We start from the raw sequence: 19,972 nt of genomic DNA on the forward strand, positions 1-19,972 counted from the left end.
AACTCCCCCCTCCCCCACCCCTGCCTCCTAGGATGGCCTCGCTAGCCGAACTCGCTGCCCCTATCGACGGCGGTAGCGAGTTCCTCGACTTGGACGCTTGGTCCCGCGCCCTGGACGACTGGGCCGTCAAGGAGAAGTTCTCCTGGCGGCTCCAGAGGAGGGACAAAGACGGGGCAACTGCCATTTATCCCGAGGAGGGCTGTGCCCGGCGTGTCCGAGCCAGCCCCAACGACAAGCAATGGAAGCTCGTCGTCGTTTGGGGGACACACACTTGCGTGGGGAGTGGGGGTTTACAGCCCGTTTTCATATGAGAACGGGGAGAGTTTGTAGATTGGGCTTGGGCGGGTCACGTCGGATGGAACTGGGTATATAGAATTTATTTATTGTTTTACTGGGTATATGGAGTTTTTGCCCATATATTTTACCTAGCTAAAGGCCCTATTATGTGGAAATCTAAGCTTCAAAGCATTATAGCTCAAAGTACAACTTTACCATTGAACTTTACACGGACCTGCCAAAAAGGTGAAGTAAAACTATGCATGACAGCTAGTGTTTGCTGACGGTAACTATAGAAATATTTCTTGACGCATTTCGTCGATCACCAAACTGGGTCGGTCAATCACCAATCTGGGTCACCATACCCTACACCAAAAAACGTCCGCCTCAAAAACATCCATCCAGCGGCCATGCTTGTAGTTTGGTAACCACCGACCACCGACCGACCATTTTTGTATCCACATGCCCATAGATACGAGGTCAAATTTATAGTGTATAAAAACAGGACGCCCGCAAACCAATGCAAAATATGAAAATGATCCACCACCCTCTCCATATGTACGTATATGTATAGTAGAATTTTAAGCGCTGTTGGTGCTGATCAGCTGGATGCAATTTGTCAAGAGGTTCGCAGCTTCGTGAAGGAGCTCCCAGCGGGTCTTCTCAAACGTGTGGCGGAGAACCATGAGCATGCCGGTGCAGCCATTGAGGTTGCTGACGGACTTGAGCTCCTCGGGGGACTTGACGTTGCTCAGTCTCCTGAGATAGACACGCATGTCGAAGACCTGGTCTTGGAATGCGCCCGCTAATGGTATCTCCTCGTGCGTGGGACCTTCCAAGGCAAAGGCGTAACACCATACGATCAAGGCAGCAAAGTAAAGGACCCATGAGCGGTTCATGAGAACATCATCGCGGGCTGAATAGTCGAAATCGATGTCGGCCTGGTCATACATCTGCATACCAGATGAAGTGTCTTCCGGTAACAGTACTGTGCATAAGAACCGAATGGCATAATATGTAGCGTCCCGAGCCTTGGCCGTTGGAGCCCAGATGTCCTTCATTTTTCGTTGTGTAGATTTGAGATCTTGAGTGCCAATAGTGCGGCCGAGTAGTCGTTTTGCTCGTGCAAATATTTGACAATCGACGATGTCAACATGCATAGCCATGTGTGCTAGATGATGAAGTACCGTTCTACTTTCGAAGACGGTATCTTCATCCTGCTTGCTGGAGTACGTATAGGGGGCCGAATTGGTTTCCGTATTGTGGGCCAACGACCTGTCGAAATCTTGCTTCCATAGATCAAAGGCTCGTGTCAGGGAGCCTCTCCACTTATCACGTCCTCCGAGCACCTGGGACACCCCTAGCGAATTGACCTGGAGGTCTCTCTGGTTCATGTGCCAGCTCACGCTTAGCAATCCTGCCATCAAAATGCTTCGTCCAAAGGCGTTTGTTCGCACTTCCTGCGCGTTTAGTGTCCTCTTCAGGCCTTCGAGGAATGATACAGGCTTGACGCCATTGGCGTGGAGGCTTGCCTCGATTCTGCCAACTTCGGCGCTATTCGTTGCTGACCAGAGTGCCTCGTCGCATGGTAGCGGGAGTCGCATTTCATGGGCAACCATAACTGTTGAATGCCCAAACATAGTAGCATGTACAGAGTCAATCACAAAGGCAGCAAAAGCCGCCCGGCGGGTCGCTTCATTTGTGACCCAGTGGTTCCACCATTCATCTGGTGTATTTGCCCCTGAAGCCGACGATTGTATAGAGTCATTGTGACCTTGCTTCTCATCTCTCACGCTCGGCGGAGAATCTAATGCAGATCTTCCTATCAACGAACTGCCTCTCCGCATCAATGTGATGGTAGTTGCATGGTGTATATGTGCGCGCTCATGGAGCGCTCGGGTGGAGTACATTTTCTCATAAATCTCGAGGAGAAGTAGTGCTTGGAATACCCATAGTTTCGCTGGAGGTCGAAAGTGGACATCACTGAATATCTCCCATCTCAAGTGCCAAGCAAGAAAGTTTGCAAGCTCAGCACCGGACTGGGTGATATGATACCCGTGCATCTTACCAAGGCAAGACGCGCCGATGGCCATCATTGCAATGAGAAGAAGGTTTGGAGTCCTTTCAGGAGAAAATGTGGGTTTATGCACTGTATTTAATTAGCATAGAGTTCCTTTCGTAGGGCCGAAGTAGATTCGGGGAAACTTACAGATTGGCAACTGAGGATGGAAATGCCACCAGAAGCTTCCTATATAGGTTTGCATCATCTTCCTGCTCATCATATGAGAATCATTGGTGCGGTCGCCGTCAAGTAGTGCTTCCTTTTGCTTTGCAACGGGTGCGTGGTCCGTCTCGTTGAACCTCTCCTTGATCAGATCGATAATCTCTTGGCTCTTGTCTTCTGACAATATCATCTCTGGAGTAGACGTATCTAGCAGACTTGTGACAGCCATTGGGTGCTGTGGATTCTGCGGAAAGTAACCACCGAGGTTAATCTCATTTGCAAAATACGGTTGATATTGGTTCTGGGCATCGGGATAGCTGGATATGGGTGTTAGTAAAGTGACTTCTCAACGAATAAGGTATCAAACTTACTTTGATGAGTAGCCTTGCGTCCCAAGCGCCGGATTTGACATTGGCGATGAATTGTCAAGGTGCTGTCCGCTGAATAGGAAGGCAACAAAGTCATCCGGAATTGCAAAAGGAGACCTGTTATAACCTTCTCCACCAAACACGGGCATAGTGTTTACGGCAGCCATCTGGTCTAGCAGCATCATATCAGGCCCCGATTGTTGTGGATGACTAGTATCACGGCCTTGGTAGTTGATCGACATAGAAGTCTGTGGTGGCGAGATGACATATGAGGATTCAGTATCCCGTGATGTCGTCGTTGACGCTGGTGCAGCCACAGGTGAGAAGCCCGGTGGCGGTAAAGAGAACGGAGTAAAATTCTGGGCGTTGACATATGGTTGCATGGGTACCTGCATTCCGTTGTTATGATTGTTTACGTATGATTGTTGCCGTTGGTTCGGGGAGAGAGAATCAAAGCCAGGGTTCGTCGAATGCTGAGATTGTCTCCCGTATAAAGTATTATCTTGGATGTTGCCATCTGCTCCACCGATTCCCGTATGGCGCCCTTGCCCGGTTGCATTTTGCTGCATCGAGCCCGCATTGAGACCATGAGCGGACTGGATGCTGTAAGGGCTACCCGCTGGGGGGTATACATTGCTGGGGTCGACAGTAGCTGATAGTGACCCTGAACGAAGATATGCCGACGAGGTATGGGCGCCAACAGGAGAGAATGGACCCGGCAAGGTTTCCACAGGGGACTGATATGGCGCTTGTGCAGTCCTTGGCTTGAAGCCGCTGCTACCAGGCCGTCCGACTTCAGGGGACATGGAGCCTTTGAAGGCCATATTTGTGTTGTTGCTTGTTATTGGCGAAACGTTGCTCAGCATGGCATCCTTCCTCTGCAGCTGTGACCCTTTGGCGGTATGGCGTTCTTTGTGGCGGTTGCATAGATCCTGGCGGACAAACGTGCGGTCACAATCCGGAAAATCACAGCTGTATATCTGCTTTGGGGTATGGTTCAGTTGGTGACGATAGCTAGGATCGCGCCTGGGTCAGTAAAGAAGGCAGAAACTCTGTGCTGCTCGTCAAGGGATTTGGACTAACAGATGCTCTGCCCTGGAGTAGCTTTTACCGCATCCGCCTTGGGGGCACTCAAATTTCTTGTCAAGGCCTTTTCGGCTTCGTCGTCTCTTCCTGGCACCTTCAGGCCCATCAGTTCCATCACCGCCGGACGACTGTCCTTCATCGCCATCAGCTCCGGAGTCGTATCCATTACTATCTTTCGACGTAATCTGAGTCCGGCTTCGCCGCCTTCCCCTCGGTTTTTCGCTTTCCGTTTTGATCTTCGATAGCACCAGAGGAGACTCCAGCGGTATGTCCATTACCACGGACGACTGGGTCACGTTTGCGGGGTGGATCTGGATCGGTTGGGCAACAATCGAAGTCATTATCTGTGTCGCTGGGACGGGTATTTAAAATTATCAAAGGTGATAAAAGCTCTCCCGGTGCGTATGTGTAAGAAGGGTCCTGACATAAGGGTCCTTTACCCGTCTACATTTACTGTCCTTCGTCAGCTCTGCCCCAGGTACCCAGATTATCAAACACGGATGCAGAGAGAGAAACATTGTATAATGTGGTACTAAAACATTTATGATTCTGCAGAGTGAGGGAGGTAGAAATGGCTCAAGGGCACGCGACCAACGCGCAACATCCGCTGCTCGCTGGAGACAGGAAGGGCCGCATCGTAGGGGTTGCTTTTGCAACGCATCAAATTCGTCGTGCATTTGTCGCGCGCCGTCGCCAAGGAGTGTGCTTGATGCGCGTGAAGGTAGGTTGGTTAAAGCACGCTCAAACAGATGAAATATATTTACCAAACCAAGAAAGTAGCCAAACTCACAGCGAAGGCATACAAGTCAACGCTAGATCTGATAGAGCTGGCAAAGTGTGCGCTTGAGCGACCACGGCGTCGACTCAGCAGATCAGATGCTGCATCTCATCCAGAATTGTAGCCGCTTCCAAAGGTCGATAGGTTGGTTTCACAGGCGCGGGGGAAAACTTATCAGGTCGAGTATCGGAGGCGGAGGCGCGGGGAACGTTGCGCGGGATGTTACAGGCCGGAGAATTTGCGGGGGGAGCTATGAATCGGATCTCCGCCTAAATACAGAATCAGCATGATGGTGGAAGAAGAGGTATGATGTGGATTGTTACGGACCTGCCTGCGCCAGCAGTAATTGATAGGGATCGCTGTAATAGATGCCTATTATCGTAGACGGGACGGATGGTGGGGATTTCAAGCAAGAGTTAGCAGCGGGCGGGCGGTGGATCGAATTGTCGATGCAGCGGGTGCGCAACAGAGGCGACTTCGGGTAGCGCCTTGGGAGTATACGGACGTCCAGAGTACTATACAGAGTACTATACAGAGTACTATACAGAGTACAGTAGATGATGGATGGAGCTGGAGAAGGATAAAGTACAGAAGAAGATCCGCTGACGGCGACATAAATGAGGTCGCGTGTCGCGGCCAGAGAGGAAGCCAAGGGCGCCTGGCGAAAGTAGATCAGACGGAGGAGCGATTATAGTGAGGGGCGGCGGGCGGGAGTGTACAGCAGGAGTGAGACTGTGGGCATCCGGGTCCGGCGAAGCTACTCGAGTATGGCTTCGGCGGCGAGACGATGTAACTAGGCTCTCATGTCACGAAGACGAGGAGGAGAAAATGGTATGGGGAAGATGGAGAATGGTATGGGGAAGATGGAGAAGGGAGAAGGGAGAAAGGAGAAGGGAGGAGGGAGGAGGGAGGAGGGAGAAGGGAGAAGGGAGAAGGGAGAAGGGAGAAGGGAGAAGGGAGAAGGGAGAAGGGAGAAGGGAGAAGGGAGAAGGGAGAAGGGAGAAGGGAAGATGGAGAATGAGGCGGATATGGATTGAGGGATTGGGGCGGGTTCCCGGGGGGGGCGAGGGAGGGAGGGCGGTTTGACAAAAACGGCGGGGACTATCTTGATGATATTTAGGCCTCCCCATCGTCCCGCGTGTCAACATGCGGTGCAGGCGGTGCATGCACCGGCATGCACCACCAAGGCTCAGAGGGGGAAAATCTTTTCCACAGATGAAATAATAATAGCGCCTCTAGTATTGGCAGATTTGGCAGTTGCCATTCTACAGGTACTACTTCACCACTTCACTACTTCTAGTCTACGGCACTATTGGCAGAGTCCAAAACTGGAGGGGAGTCATATTTGGGGGTTAGAACCTTGGCTTTGCCCCATGTACATATGTGGTGCAGCCACTACGGAGAAGTACTTTGCGGCAGCTAACTTGGTTGGGTTTTGATGGAGGAGAGAGAGAGATGGAGGGAACGATGAGGAAAGACAGGCTTTGGACAGTACTGGACAGGCTCTTGGACAGCACTGGACAGGCTCTTGGACAGCACTGGACAGGCTCTTGGACAGCACTGGACAGGCTCTTGGACAGCACTGGACAGGCTTCCCTCGCTGATCGTCTCTCTGGACCCCTCGGTCTCAGCCGAGATGTCAACGTATGGGTCCTCGTACGTCGACACCGTACATAGTAAGGCGTCGCGGGAAATCCAACGCTGGTACCCAAGTGGAGATCGATGAAGATCTCCCCCGCGGAGATGTTGGACATGTCGTGATTCAGGCACATTTAAAGGTCAAAGGTCAAAGTATTCGATAATATAGAGTACTGCCGTGCGTGCCTGGTGAGGGTGTAGCCATCGTTCTACTCTACTCTACTGTGTCACTGTGTCTACTACCAGTAACTTAGTAGTACTAGTAATGGTAGTAGTAATAGTAATAGTAGTAGTAGTAATAGTAGTAGTACTACTACTAATAATAGTAGTAGTAGTAATAGTACTACTACTAGTAATAGTAGTAGTAATAGTTACTAGTAGTACAGTAGTAGTAATAGTAGTAGTAATAGTAGTAGTAATAGTAGTACTACTAGTAATAGTAGTACTAGTAGTAGTAATAGTACTACTACTACTACTACTGTACGTATACGTACGTACCGCATTACGGAGTACGGACTCTCATCCTTCATCCTTCATCCTTCCCCTTGCCCTCGCTAGTCCCACTACAACAAAATCCCTGCAGGGATGAAAGGGTTCTTCACAAATGGCACAGCTCCACTCCTATTGGCCATACACAACAGGGAAACCTGGAGAATGTGGAGATGTCTGATCTTGTACTTTATATTTTGTACTGCCTTGCATGACACTACACCGTGATTGGACTAGCACGCATCCCCATCCCCATCCCCATCCCATCCCCATCCCCATCCCCATCCCCATCCCCATCCCCATCCCCATCCCCATCCCCATCCCCATCCCCATCCCCATCCCCATCCCCATCCCCATCCCCATCCCCATCCCCATCCCCATCCCCATCCCCATCCCCATCCCCATCCCCATCCCCATCCCCATCCCCATCCCCATCCCCATCCCCATCCCCATCCCCATCCCCATCCCATCCCCATCCCCATCCCCATCCCCATCCCCATCCCCATCCCCATCCCCATCCCCATCCCCATCCCCATCCCCATCCCCATCCCCATCCCCATCCCCATCCCCATCCCCATCCCCATCCCCATCCCCATCCCCATCCCCATCCCCATCCCCATCCCCATCCCCATCCCCATCCCCATCCCCATCCCCATCCCCATCCCCATCCCCATCCCCATCCCCATCCCCATCCCCATCCCCATCCCCATCCCCATCCCCATCCCCATCCCCATCCCCATCCCCATCCCCATCCCCAGTGTCCTTGCCGCAGAATACCCCTACACATAGAAAATAAAGTCGTACTCCCTACTCTTCTGTATTGTTTGCTATACCAACACAACAGACGATGAGCCTCTCTGCAAATCAATATATCTGTAGTGGAGTGCTCAGTACCGAGTGCCTCTGTTCGAGTAGCTGCCAATTCGGCATGTACGGAGGTGTTGTTCATAAGTTTTGTGAGTGGATCGGGCTAGGGCCCCCTGCGTAGGCTGGCTTGGCAATTCTGGCCAAAGTACCGATTCTCACGCGTCACGAACACTTGAGTGTGAGAGCAATCAATTCTGTAGAATAATGAGTAGAGTAGATACCTAAACCCCTATATAAAACTATACTATAAGCCTAGTACTCTGTGTGCATACCATTTGCAGCAATTACTGCTGCCATATGTGTAGGCATACTATTAAGGAGAGCATTAAGCTCAGCTTCTCCAACTTGCTCCCATGCTTCCTTAACAGCTACACGGAGCTGGTCATAGGACATATGTTCTGGATGATTATCTTGTAGATAATTCTTCATAATATGCCACACCCGTTCAATTGGGTTGAGATCTGGTGAATACGGGACCATTCTATAGGGCAAATACCACGGGATCTCAACTCTTCATATGTTGCATCTGCTCTATGACCTGGAGCTCCATCTTGCATCAATGTAAGGCCTGGGTGTAGGCGTAGCCAGCCGTGGATTAGAGGGACAGTATGAGCCATATAGGACTCAGCTCCTATTTTCCCATATTCCTTCTCCCAAAATAGTATAGGACCCTTTCCAAGACCACCTGAGAAGCAGCCCCAGAACATCCAACCTCTAGGGATTGTTAGTAAATCCTATAGTAAATAGGAGTCTCTTACCTTCTCCATTGTACTCTATCTACAACACATGTATCATCCCACATTTCCCCTGCTTTTCGAGTAACCCACGTACGAGTATGGCGGCCTCCCGTTACCCACGTCTCGTCAGTCCAAAGTATCCTATTCCAATCATTCTGTACCCAATCCTTATGTTCAATAGCCCATGCAAGTCGCTTTTGTCGATTTGTCTCTGAGATAATAGGCTTCCACATAGCAATCCCTTAATAATTATTAGTCTATATAGTAGTAAAGTAGAGAGGGATACTTACGTCGATTATAGCCTCTCACAGACAGAGCACGGGTTAGGACAATCCGTGAGCATGGAATATTAAGAATGTGTATTATATTTGTATATGGCATATGCCTATTCGTGTGAGATGAGGCTATAAACTCAATAACCTCTTGAACTTGCTCATCGGATAGGATAAGTGGCCTACCCGAACGCTTCTTCAGAGTTGGAGGGCCCTGGCAAGCATACCAAGCCTGCCGTTCCGTGCAGCCAATATAGGCTGCAATTTTTTGGAACTCCCAATCTAGGGAGCGTAGTAGTGCGCAATGAAGCCGCTCATTGCGAGTAAGATGAGGCATTGAAGTTATTGAAAGAGTATGAATTTCCTACATATAAAATACAATAGTAGGAATTTTGACGCGTTAAAAAGGTACAAACAAGCCTATGCATACCCATGCTCCAACCCATGCCCAACCCCCAGTCATCTCATGACCCACTCACAAAACTTATGAACAACACCTCCATATGAATGTCTTTCTATATGCCTTTCCATTGCATCTAACGCATATAATGCAGCCTCTAGATGTTGGTGTTTTATAGCCTTATAAACACTAGCATAAAAGAGCTGTATAACATGCAATGCGTGCTCTTGTGTAATGGTGGGTGCACCAGATGTGAGAATCTAGCCACCCAAGGAAGGGGTGATTTTACTAAGACAACACACTGTCTTAGGAAACAGAGCCAAAGGGTTGTAGCTTAGACTATTCCACAACGCAGCAATCAAGTGTATGATGTAGTGGAGTGGTTTAGACAAGTTGTAACAAATGTTGAGTCTGAGAAGTCAGGGATAAGTCAGAGGTTAGCACCTCACTGACTTTTCAGAAACAAGGAGTATCAAGATCAATGCTTGGAAGCTTGGAAAAGACGTGGAAGTATGTGATAGTCGATTTACTGTATTGTCTGCTTTGTAATGGTGGGTGCACCAGATGTGAGAATCTAGCCACCCAAGGAAGGGATGAATTTACTAAGACAACACACTGTCTTAGAAAACAGAGCCAAAGGGTCGTAGCTTAGACTATTCCACAACGCAGCAATCAGGTGTGTGATGTAGTGAAGTGGTTCAGACAAGTTGCAACAAATGTTGAGTCTGGGAACTCAGGGGTAAGTCAGAGGTTAACACCTCACTGACTTTTCAGAAACAAGGAGTAACAAGATGAATGCTTGGAAGCGTGGAAAAGACGTGGAAGTATGTGATAGTCGATTTACTGTATTGTCTGCTTGCCCTTTCTTAAGGAAAGGGCAATCCTATTTATGCTAAAGGAGTGTAGTTCTCTCATTTTCCAAGACTTTCCATGATTACCAGGCTTGGTAACTGTAGTCGACGTAAGAGAATCCCATAGAACCATCTCTTAGGTTCATAGCCTATAGGAAGTAAAAGGAGGTCCAAGGTCAGAGTACCCCAATAGACAAATTATGTCATAGACAAATTATGTCATAACTTAACCAATCTTGTGGGTAACTAAAGAGCGATGACATGTAATGAATCATAGAGGTTCGTAGGAGCTTTTAGAGCTATCGTTCATGCTCCTAGGCCTCTAGTTGGTAGAGATATGTCATGTGGTAGTATGAGTGATGTCATGTAATGAATCATAGAGGGTTGTAGAGATATGCTATGTGGTAATATCGGCCCAGTAACTAAGGAGCGATGACGTGTAATGAATCATAGATGGTTGTAGCAATCGTTGAGTAGTATTGCTCTTGTTGTTGGTGTGATAAGCCAAAATATGTATAGTGACTTGTAGGTTTGAGGAGGAGATTTCCAAGTTTGCTCTTGAGTTTGATAGCAAACTGAGTGCAACGAATGTCAGTATGACATGCTTGCCCTTTCTTAAGGAAAGGGCAATCCTATTTATGCTAAAGGAGTGTAGTTCTCTCATTTTCCAAGACTTTCCATGACTAACCAGGCTTGGTAACTGTAGTCGATGTAAGAGAATCCCATAGAACCATCTCCTAGGTTCCTAGCCTATAGGAAGTGAAAGGAGGTCCAAGGTCAGAGTACCCCTATAGACAAATTATGTCATAACTTAACCAATATTGTGGGTAACTAAGGAGCGATGACGTGTAATGAATCATAGAGGGTTATAGCAATCGTTGAGTAGTATTGCTCTTGTTGTTGGTGTGATAAGCCAAAATATGTATAGTGACTTGTAGTTTTGAGGAGTAGATTTCTAAGTTTGCTCTTGAGTTTGACAGCAAACTGAGTGCAACGAATGTCAGTATGACATCTTGATGTTGATTATAACATTGCATCTTTCTTTCAGCCTTTAAGAAAGGTACTATCTAAAAAGCTTTTTGTTAAGCTGGAATGTGGCCAATTAATAGCTATGAAGCTATTAAGATGATAAAAGTATATACATCAATTGAACGCCCTCAAACGCCTATCCAGCTACCTAAAACACCAACTAGGTTTGTACAAGCTGGTATGTTGTTAGAACATTGGGAGAAAAGAGTGCCTACTCTTCTTTCTAGCCCTTCACATCACAGCCTAGTTGGGAATCATTTGTACGTGGAACTAAGGAGGTACTAGCTACAGGGGAATTAGCTGTATTACAATATACACTGCTTTCTACAAAGGTAGCTAGTTAACAAAAGAAGAAGCTAAATAGCTGTGCTGTTTTAAAGGCTAATGCTAGCCCTTTAACAGCTAAGGCTTGGAGGCGTAAGGAAGAGAAGGCTAGGAAGGAAAACGAGGCAAAGGAGAGGGCTTTGATATATAAGACTAGAGTAGCTACTAATAAGGTATGGAAAGAGCTATATAAAAGGGGGGTTATAGCACGTAGAGCTCAGCTAGCGAGGAAGAAACAGATTGGGCAAAAGAAGGAGAATAAGGAGGTGCCAATTAAGCTACTCGAGCCAATTATAGACCTGAAAAAGGCTGCAAAGGAGGAGGAAATTCAAGAGGAGGTTAGCAAGTAATTAGTATCAATTACGGGGCAGGAATTGGGCTTGGAATTAGGCCACGAAAGCGACGACTTTATCAGTTTTGAGGGGCTAGATAAGGTACAGGATTTTGATACAATAGATCCAGGGCTTTTCTAGGGGGATAATAGCTTTAATTTACATAAGTGGTCGGTGCAGACCACCAACGATTAACTATGGCAAACGCGTGGTTTTGGGTTCGCGATTCACGGCTAACGGGTGTTAACGGGTTACGGGTGGAATACGTTAGCTAAGTTAGTGCTGTCGTATTACATAAGGTGGCCGTCGTCTCGCTGCTCCAAGGTACACGCACCACGCCCTCGGCACTCAGCCGTCGTGCGTGTGGTCCAACACGAATCCGCTTCACCAAAGACTCGTCCCTCTCCCCATCACCAGCGTTCAACGACCCAGTTACGAATGTTACGAATGCGGCCCGCCACTCTTTAACACATACAGGGCAATGGCTCCCTCGAAGGCACGCGCCGCCCCAGACGACTCGAGGTCTGAGGCATCTAGCACTAGAGAGAGACATGGAGGTTCAGGCCATACTACTACGAACACCAAGGGCCGACGAGGTGGGACCGGTGCTGCCTCCAGCTCTTTACGAGATGTGACAACAGCTGGCTCAGTAGCGGCGGGCGTAACGTCTGCCCCGAATGGAGCTGCCCAGGAAGCCAATGTGGGGGTACGTTGATTCCTCTTCACGTTCGCGATGAGAGCTCGAATGCTGATACTCCCCAGATGCAGTGGTCGACTCTAGACCCAGAAATTCTGCAAGCATATAGCCACGCCTATCAACTGAACACTCCTCCGGCGTTTATCAGCGATTACAATCAACTCATGCTTACGGGACCCGGCATCGGTCGCTTTTCACCCACCATGGCGCGACGCAGAGAAAAGCACAGGCAGAGCAAGGACCAGCTGTCAAATACCGTTCGCAAACACTTCAATGGCTTGGGTATACAAGAGAATGAGGCCATTGTTGAGTTCCTATACAAAGTGAAGTGGCAGGGTAAGTCGTAATTTGCTTCCACGGAGAGGTCAGAGCTGATAAGAGTACAGACAAAAACTTTCGCATGCGATTTGCGCCGAACAAACCACGATGAACAAGGCGATCCCGCGAATACCCAATTAGGCTCCCCATTGGTTTTACACTGCGTGTACACTAGAATATACTTTGGAAGGAGGCTGCGAATTCGCAGCGGCGCCCTTGGAATTGGTGCTGCCAAATGGCGTCTGGTGTTGTGATAAGCTTGGTTGTCATGGGACAATACTGGCTGTACATTCTATACTTTTTTAAACACACTTAAGTAGTAAACAATAGTATTAAGTAAACAATAGTATTACACTTGACATGACAGAATCTCAATTTAACATCTGCTTCATTTGTTCTATGGTATGTTCACAGGCACCGATGATGCGTGATCAACCTTGGGAGGTTTCGAGGCGCCCCTCGATAACGATAATTCGAGGCTCCATAGTAACATCCAGCCAATCACATACAGCCGAAAAAAAAGGGCGACATTCCGCACCTTGACTTGGAGAATTCAATACTTTACTGTCTCAAGTTGAGTTTTGGTATCCGCTACACATTAATATCTTACATATACGCGCCATATTTAATAATAGTTTGAGAACCTACTCGCGGCCGGATCCTCGAATGCGCGGCAATCTTTGATGCACTCGGCTTGGGCATCATCATGAACTCTGGCACATCTAGCCTTTTGAAGAAGGCTTCTATTTCGATCCGCTACCGCGCCTCCAGCCGCGTGTGCAGGCGATCACGATACCCAGATGGAGCACTAGACAAGGCCGCTGTACGCTCCTACACAACCTGCACTGCCAGGCAAAATGCCCGGAGGGACCTGGCAGCTTCAGCCAACGCACGTCTGAGGTCATCGCCAAGGAGGGTACGTTGACAGCTATGATATTTGAAGCATCATGCACTTTTCTAACATGTAACTATAGGCGTTCCACGCATCGCGCAACCTTCAAGCGACGAAGAATCCATACCAAGTTCTTGGGGTTGGCAAGGATGCCTCTGCCTCCGATATAAAGAAGGCCTATTATGGACTGGCTAAGAAGTTCCATCCCGATACGAATAAAGACCCCACCGCGAAAGACAAGTTTGCTGAAGCGCAGTCTGCCTATGAGCTCTTATCCGACGCGAAGAAGAAAGAGTCGTATGATATGTATGGCGAAGCTGCGTTCAACCAAGGCGGCGGTCCAAGCCCGGGCGGAGACCCTTTCGGAGGCGCAGGCAGCCCATTTGGAAGTGGCTTCGGCGGTTTTGGTGGCGGGGGAGGAGGATTCGGTGGCGCTGGGGGCTTTGGGGCAGATTTCTCCTTCGATGATCTCTTCAAGGCCTTCGGTGGACAAGCTGGAAAGAGAGGAGGCCGAGGGGGTCGAGGGTCGCCATTTTCTCAGGAGGAAGTTCTCGTTGGCGACAACATCGAGGTGCAAGCCAGCATATCTTTTATGGAAGCAGCTAAGGGAGTTACGAAGACGATACCTATTACGCCTATGACGACTTGCAAGACGTGCTCCGGGACTGGATTGAAGGCAGGCACGAAGCGCACCGAGTGCAAGTCTTGTGATGGAACTGGGACACGGGTTCACTTCATGCAGGGAGGTTTCCAGATGGCCTCGACATGCGGCTCCTGTGGTGGACGCGGTGTTACGATACCCCGAGGATCAGAGTGTGGGACTTGCGATGGCGACGGAGTTGTTCGAGAGCGCAAGATGATTAATGTTGACATACCTGGCGGTATTGAAGACGGAATGAGGCTCCGTCTCGACAAGGAGGGTGATGCACCAGTTACAGGCGCTGCGGCACCTCCTGGAGCTAGAGCGGTTCCTGGAGACCTGTACGTCCACGTTCGGGTTGCTCCCGATCCGAAATTCAGCCGATCTGGGTCGGACGTCCTTTATACCGCGACTATACCCCTGACTACCGCCCTGCTTGGTGGTGAAGTACGAATCCCAACTCTGGATGGGCACGTTGATGTCAAGGTTGCTACGGGAACCGGGGCAGGTGACAAGATTACCCTCAGTGGCATGGGTATGAAAAAGCTTAATGCACGTAGGGCTGGCAACGGAGATCTCAAGGTTGAGTTCAAGATTGCGGTGCCGAAATACCTCAGCGCAAAGCAGCGAACTATTCTAGAGATTCTCGCGGATGAGATGGGTGACAAAACGGCGAAGCGGGTTATGAATGTCAACAGCTCCAAGTAAGTTCCTGACGAACTCCTGGACGAGGCCTCGCTAACGTTAATAGGTCGTCCGAAACTGAAACTTCTCAGAAGAATGAAGGGTTTATCAAGTCGATCTGGCACAAGTTGACCGACAAACCCGCCGAGTCGAGTAGCACCACTGCACCTGATTCGAAGGATGCCAAACGCAAAGATGCCCCCAAAGACGGCGGCGCTCAGGAAAAAGACGGAAAGTCGCCCAAGAAGGGCTCCGATTCCGGGTTGTGAGATAGATGGCCACCCCGCTGCGCTCTATGACTTCTAGTCAGTCATAGGCAGCCCTAGTTACCTGCTAGAGTAATTGGCTGGTTGGGCATGAAAGCCCCCTGGCACGCTTTCCTGGTCAAGATGATGGTTTTGCGGCCGTACAAGTCGCATCCAATCATTTTACTGTAATAACTTGTATGTAACAATGTATGTATATCATGTAGCAAAACTAGACGGACACTCCTAGAAATCACCACCAAAATATATTTATCAAGTAAAACATTCCGGAGTGAACCCTCGTGTGGTTGGGTTGACAATCCTAGAAAGCCCCCCTTGATATTTCCTCAATCAACCACACCTGGTCATACGGGCAAGGCTTGTTTCCCAGTGTGATTGCCATGCTGGTAGTTCGAGGCCGATACACCCAATCGTATGCTGTGTCAGCTCCAAGACAGCCATCACAACCCATCACTTTGCATGAGTGCCACTTTGACATCTATTGGAATTAACCGTGAATGTGATTCTGGACAGTGAAAAGCGAAATATGGCGCAAATATTCCCCCTAGAAAGGGTGCGCAAGATGGTGCATACGTGGTGCACACATACATGCTGTTCAGGAGTAAACGGCGATACATATGTCGAGTTATTATGTACGGCATATTAGGATTAAGTTATTTACTTTCTTTTTGAGCATAAATCCTTGCTCGTGCCCAATCACTTAGTTTGTCATGGTGGTTTTGGGAAATGCTATAGGTTTTGGAGTGCCTATGACGAGACTCGCTGGCACCAAACCCGATAGCAATCGATAACTGGCTCCATCCACACCCCCTCCCCTCCCCCCCACCCCCCGGTTTCCCAAAACCACATCTTGGCCCAGCCACAATAAAAGTCCGTACACTCAAAGCTTCCAACATCCTCGATTCCGTATCCCAAGGCGAACATTGCTGCCTCATCTCATCGCTGCGTTGTCCGTGTCGGGTTTCGAACTACTCAATCCCCCCCCCCACCGACCACCAACGTGGCCCAGGCCCTCTGCAACAGCTGTCCCGGCAACCCAGCGCCAGCAAACAGCTGAAGTTCGATAAGCACCAAGCTAAGGACTGGCTACATCAATCGTCGACTATCCGCTCGTCTTCCACAGACTTATGCTGCTTGCAGAGTCTAGTTCCTGAGGGGAGCCCACCTAGCCGCGGAGGCAGATGCTGGCGCCAAAGCGCGAATTAAGTCATAACCATCATCACCGGCTCCGGCTGTAGCTCAACGTCCACTCTCACCTGCGGGTCGCAACGTTTGAGGAGCAGGGCGAGCGCCACGCAGAGCAACCACGATGGCTTCGTCGCCCATGATCTCAGCTCCTCTAAAGGCTACGAATGAAATAGATTGGGTGCCGCCCTTGAAGGATTACATCCGTCAGACGTATGGCGATGACCCGGAGAGATATGCGGAAGAATGTGCCACGCTGAATCGCCTCCGGCAGGATATGAGAGGTGCTGGGAAGGATAGTGCTGCAGGAAGAGACCTACTATACAGATATTATGGTCAGTTGGAGCTCTTGGACCTTCGATTCCCGGTGGATGAAAACCACATCAAGATATCGTTTACATGGTATGTTGCCGAAATACACTCACATACAAAAAGTCACTTCTAACATTGTAATTACAGGTTCGATGCGTTCACCCACAAGCCGACATCCCAATACTCTCTGGCATACGAAAAGGCATCAATTATTTTCAACATATCTGCGGTGCTCTCATGCCACGCAGCGAACCAGTCCCGGTCCGAGGATACGGGGTTGAAAACGGCATACCACTCTTTCCAGGCGTCCGCTGGAATGTTCACATATATAAACGAGAACTTCCTCCACGCGCCATCTACGGATCTGAGCAGGGACACTGTGAAGACGCTAATACAGATTATGCTTGCACAAGGGCAAGAGGTATTCCTGGAAAAACAAATTGCGGACGGTAAGAAAGTAGGCTTGTTGGCTAAGCTCGCAAGCCAGGCTGGCTATTTATACTCTCAAGCAGTGGAGGGTGTTCAGGAGAATGTGAATAAAGCCATTTTTGAGAAGGTTTGGCTTCTCGTCACACAGGTACGTTCTCAAAGAGAATTCCCATAGGCTCTGTGCAACAGGTGCCCTTCCCAGTATAATACTTTGAGACTGACACAGAATTAGATCAAATCTCATTATATGGCTTCTCTGGCGCAGTATTACCAGGCCCTAGCTGATGACGACGCAAATTCTCACGGTACTGCCATTGCGAGACTTCAGCTTGCAGAAACCATGGCCAAAGACGCACAGCGGGCATCGAATAGCTTCCCTAATAACGTACCCGCGAACTCGAATCTGAGCTCCGAAACCGGACCTAGTTTGGTGGAGATAACCAAACGCCATCTCACAACCGTTCAGGAGAAGCTGGTGGGGCTAGTAAAGGATAATGATTATATTTATCATCAGACAGTGCCCGCAGAAGCAGGTCTGACGGCTATTCTAAAGCTCCCTGCGGCAAAAGCAATTCCCGTCAGCGAGTTGTACGCAGGCCAGGATATCCAGCGCATCACGGGTCCAGACATATTCCAAAAGATAATACCAATGTCTGTCACTGAGTCCGCCAGTCTGTACGATGAAGAGAAGGCAAAGATGGTTCGTGCAGAGACGGAGCGAGTAGAAATTGCCAATTCCGAGATGGCTGCAAGCCTGGACTACCTTCGACTACCAGGCGCGTTACAGGTTATCAAGGGTGGCTTTGATAAGGAAGTGTTTTCGGATGATGAGTTTAAGGGGTGGTGCGACGAGCTTGCTGGCCATGAGCCATATGGTGGAACTTTTGAATACCTAACTAGTAGCAGAGAATCCATAACGGGGGTACTCGAGAAGAGCACAAAGCAGCTTGATATGGAAGAAAGTGTTTGCGAGAAGATGCGATCCAAATACGAAGGGGAGTGGACACAACAACCAAGTTCGCGATTGACTATGACGCTAAGGGATGATATCAAGAACTACCGCGATGCCTTGGAAGAAGCAGGAAGGAGTGATAACATTTTATATTCCAAAATGCGGCAAAACGAAGTCGACTTTGACGAGATGAGGTCAGCGGGTGAAACTGGCGAGGCTGATGTGCTCTTCCAACGAGCGTTGATCAAAGTAGGCGGCAAGCGGAATAATTCTGGCAGCCCAGCATCCGGGGGACTAGATGGCAATCTTTTGGACGCCGATTTCGCTGATGACGACCTCAGTGTGATGGATCAGGTTAACAGGGTAGAAGATGTATTGAAGAAACTCAACCTGATTAAGCGAGAACGAGGCCAGGTCCTTAAAGATCTGAAGGAGAAGGTATGTAATATCCCCCACCAGAGAAAGATAGGAGTTGACGCTGTTTCAGGCACACAACGACGATATCTCGCAGATCCTTATTCTCAATAAAAAGGCCGTTTCAAGTCATGAGACGCAGCTATTCAAATCAGAACTGGAAAAGTTCCGACCATATCAGACACGACTTCTCCAAGCAAACCACAAGCAATCATCATTAATGAAAGAACTCACGACCAACTTCAATAGCCTCTTGCAAGACAAGAGAGTCCGATCCGAGCAAAGCAAATATGAGGCCATCACGAGGCAAAGAGGCACTGTTCTCGGCAAGTACAAACGAGTATACCAAGAGTTCTTGGAGCTGGAAACCGGCCTCGGTGACGCCCAGACGTGGTATAAGGAAATGAAAGATACGGTAAACAGCCTTGAGAAGAATGTTGAGACGTTCGTCAACAACCGCCGATCGGAGGGAGCGCAGCTTCTACACCAGATTGAGCATGACAGGGCTGCCAATGCAGGGGGACAGCAAGATAGGGAGCGTGAACGTTTGAGAGGGCTGATGGAGAGGATGTCGATGGACCCATCGACGTCCCCATCCAACGCGAACCCTCCTTCATCTAGAGGCCAGCCATCTATCTCACCCTCCGCACACTACCCACCAACGAATTTTGCCGGCCACTATCAAGTCCCGTCGGCGACTCCTCTACAGCAAGCACAACCGACATTCCCAAAATACAGCAGTCCACCGCCAGGGAACTTCTATCAGCAGCAAGGTGGGCAGAGGACTGATCAATACGGTAATCATGGATCCAGGCCGGGATCGCAGGCTCAACAGGGTGGCTACGATCCAAGCTCATTTGCTCGTCGTGAATACAATCAACAACCCACGTCGCCTCCTCCTACTCAACAGCACTTCTCCCCCACTCAGTACCAGTACCAGCAACACCAACACCACACTGCGCAGCCAATGCAACAGCAACAATTCGTCCCAGCCGGCTACGTCCCGCCTCCACCACCTCCAGGTCCACCACCTCTTGGTCCTCAACAGACCTTTTCTCCACCAGGGTCAGTGTATCAACAGGGGAACGGCCGAGATGGCTATCCCGCTACTCAGTCCAGGATGAGCCAGCAGTCCGGTGCGCAGGATCCGTGGGCGGGGCTGAATTCGTGGAAATAGGTTAGATTACGTGATAAATATAAAGCTGCATTTAAATGTTAAGGGCGCAATTGTGTATTCGCATTGGTAAAATGAATCTGAAAGTCGATGTTCTCTTAACTTGGGCCCTGCCTTCGGCCGATACGGATGTCGACGCTGACTGGCGGGTGGTTCGGGTCGCGGAGCTCCTAAACTAGCCCAGATTCGTACAAGCGCCGATCGGGATTAGTGAGTGGAAATTCAAAAAGAAGCCATTCGATGACACCTCGTGCGTGCCTTGGGGATTCGGTAGCCGCCTCCTTCAATTAAATTTCCATATTCGCATATTCGCATTATTTTATTTTATTTTGTTCTGT

General features: G+C 49.3%; 5 protein-coding genes across 5 annotated transcripts; 3 read left to right on the forward strand and 2 right to left on the reverse strand.

Annotated features, from left to right (window-relative positions):
• Nucleotides 1-411: 411 nt before the first annotated feature.
• Nucleotides 412-5,284, reverse strand: VC83_01891 (uncharacterized protein). Its single transcript, XM_024465563.1, has 6 exons — nucleotides 5,060-5,284; nucleotides 4,719-5,001; nucleotides 3,952-4,407; nucleotides 2,872-3,882; nucleotides 2,486-2,817; nucleotides 412-2,425 (listed from the first exon to the last, which is right to left on the reverse strand). The coding sequence occupies exons 3-6, from the start codon at nucleotides 4,293-4,295 to the stop codon at nucleotides 858-860; spliced, it is 3,255 nt and encodes a 1,084-aa protein (XP_024326598.1). The 5' UTR covers nucleotides 4,296-4,407; nucleotides 4,719-5,001; nucleotides 5,060-5,284; the 3' UTR covers nucleotides 412-857.
• Nucleotides 4,819-6,486, reverse strand: VC83_01892 (uncharacterized protein; the record flags this gene model as incomplete). Its single annotated transcript, XM_024465564.1, has 2 exons — nucleotides 4,819-5,001; nucleotides 6,406-6,486. The coding sequence occupies 2 exons, from the start codon at nucleotides 6,484-6,486 to the stop codon at nucleotides 4,819-4,821; spliced, it is 264 nt and encodes an 87-aa protein (XP_024326601.1).
• A 5,527-nt stretch (nucleotides 6,487-12,013) lies between these two features.
• On the forward strand, nucleotides 12,014-13,050 carry VC83_01893 (uncharacterized protein). The gene is made up of 3 exons (XM_024465565.1): nucleotides 12,014-12,377; nucleotides 12,434-12,704; nucleotides 12,755-13,050. Exons 1-3 carry the CDS (start codon nucleotides 12,153-12,155, stop codon nucleotides 12,796-12,798), a joined length of 540 nt encoding a protein of 179 aa, XP_024326600.1. The 5' UTR covers nucleotides 12,014-12,152; the 3' UTR covers nucleotides 12,799-13,050.
• Nucleotides 13,051-13,190: 140 nt separating this feature from the next.
• On the forward strand, nucleotides 13,191-15,408 carry VC83_01894 (uncharacterized protein). Its single transcript, XM_024465566.1, has 3 exons — nucleotides 13,191-13,602; nucleotides 13,661-14,922; nucleotides 14,970-15,408. Exons 1-3 carry the CDS (start codon nucleotides 13,393-13,395, stop codon nucleotides 15,169-15,171), a joined length of 1,674 nt encoding a protein of 557 aa, XP_024326954.1. The 5' UTR covers nucleotides 13,191-13,392; the 3' UTR covers nucleotides 15,172-15,408.
• A 617-nt stretch (nucleotides 15,409-16,025) lies between these two features.
• Nucleotides 16,026-19,726, forward strand: BRO1 (bck1-like resistance to osmotic shock). The gene is made up of 4 exons (XM_024465567.1): nucleotides 16,026-16,755; nucleotides 16,813-17,242; nucleotides 17,327-18,484; nucleotides 18,534-19,726. The coding sequence occupies exons 1-4, from the start codon at nucleotides 16,478-16,480 to the stop codon at nucleotides 19,635-19,637; spliced, it is 2,970 nt and encodes a 989-aa protein (XP_024326602.1). The 5' UTR covers nucleotides 16,026-16,477; the 3' UTR covers nucleotides 19,638-19,726.
• Nucleotides 19,727-19,972: the final 246 nt, after the last annotated feature.

The sequence above is a fragment of the Pseudogymnoascus destructans genome, assembly GCF_001641265.1.
Source record: "Pseudogymnoascus destructans isolate 20631-21 unplaced genomic scaffold scaffold_4, whole genome shotgun sequence".
NCBI classification, from domain to species: Eukaryota; Fungi; Ascomycota; class Leotiomycetes; order Thelebolales; family Thelebolaceae; genus Pseudogymnoascus; species Pseudogymnoascus destructans.

Coding starts and splice junctions, on each gene's coding strand:
- VC83_01891 (XM_024465563.1), bottom strand. CDS start 4,295: ATGACTTCGATTGTTGCCCAACCGATCCAGATCCACCCCGCAAACGTG. Junction 3,883..3,951: donor TACTCCAGGGCAGAGCATCT/GTTAGTCCAAAT, acceptor GCGCGATCCTAG/CTATCGTCACCAACTGAACC. Junction 2,426..2,485: donor CCATCCTCAGTTGCCAATCT/GTAAGTTTCCCC, acceptor AATTAAATACAG/TGCATAAACCCACATTTTCT.
- VC83_01894 (XM_024465566.1), top strand. CDS start 13,393: ATGAACTCTGGCACATCTAGCCTTTTGAAGAAGGCTTCTATTTCGATC. Junction 13,603..13,660: donor TGAGGTCATCGCCAAGGAGG/GTACGTTGACAG, acceptor ATGTAACTATAG/GCGTTCCACGCATCGCGCAA. Junction 14,923..14,969: donor ATGAATGTCAACAGCTCCAA/GTAAGTTCCTGA, acceptor TAACGTTAATAG/GTCGTCCGAAACTGAAACTT.
- BRO1 (XM_024465567.1), top strand. CDS start 16,478: ATGGCTTCGTCGCCCATGATCTCAGCTCCTCTAAAGGCTACGAATGAA. Junction 16,756..16,812: donor ATCAAGATATCGTTTACATG/GTATGTTGCCGA, acceptor TTGTAATTACAG/GTTCGATGCGTTCACCCACA. Junction 18,485..18,533: donor TTAAAGATCTGAAGGAGAAG/GTATGTAATATC, acceptor ACGCTGTTTCAG/GCACACAACGACGATATCTC.
- VC83_01893 (XM_024465565.1), top strand. CDS start 12,153: ATGGCTCCCTCGAAGGCACGCGCCGCCCCAGACGACTCGAGGTCTGAG. Junction 12,378..12,433: donor CCCAGGAAGCCAATGTGGGG/GTACGTTGATTC, acceptor GATACTCCCCAG/ATGCAGTGGTCGACTCTAGA. Junction 12,705..12,754: donor ATACAAAGTGAAGTGGCAGG/GTAAGTCGTAAT, acceptor ATAAGAGTACAG/ACAAAAACTTTCGCATGCGA.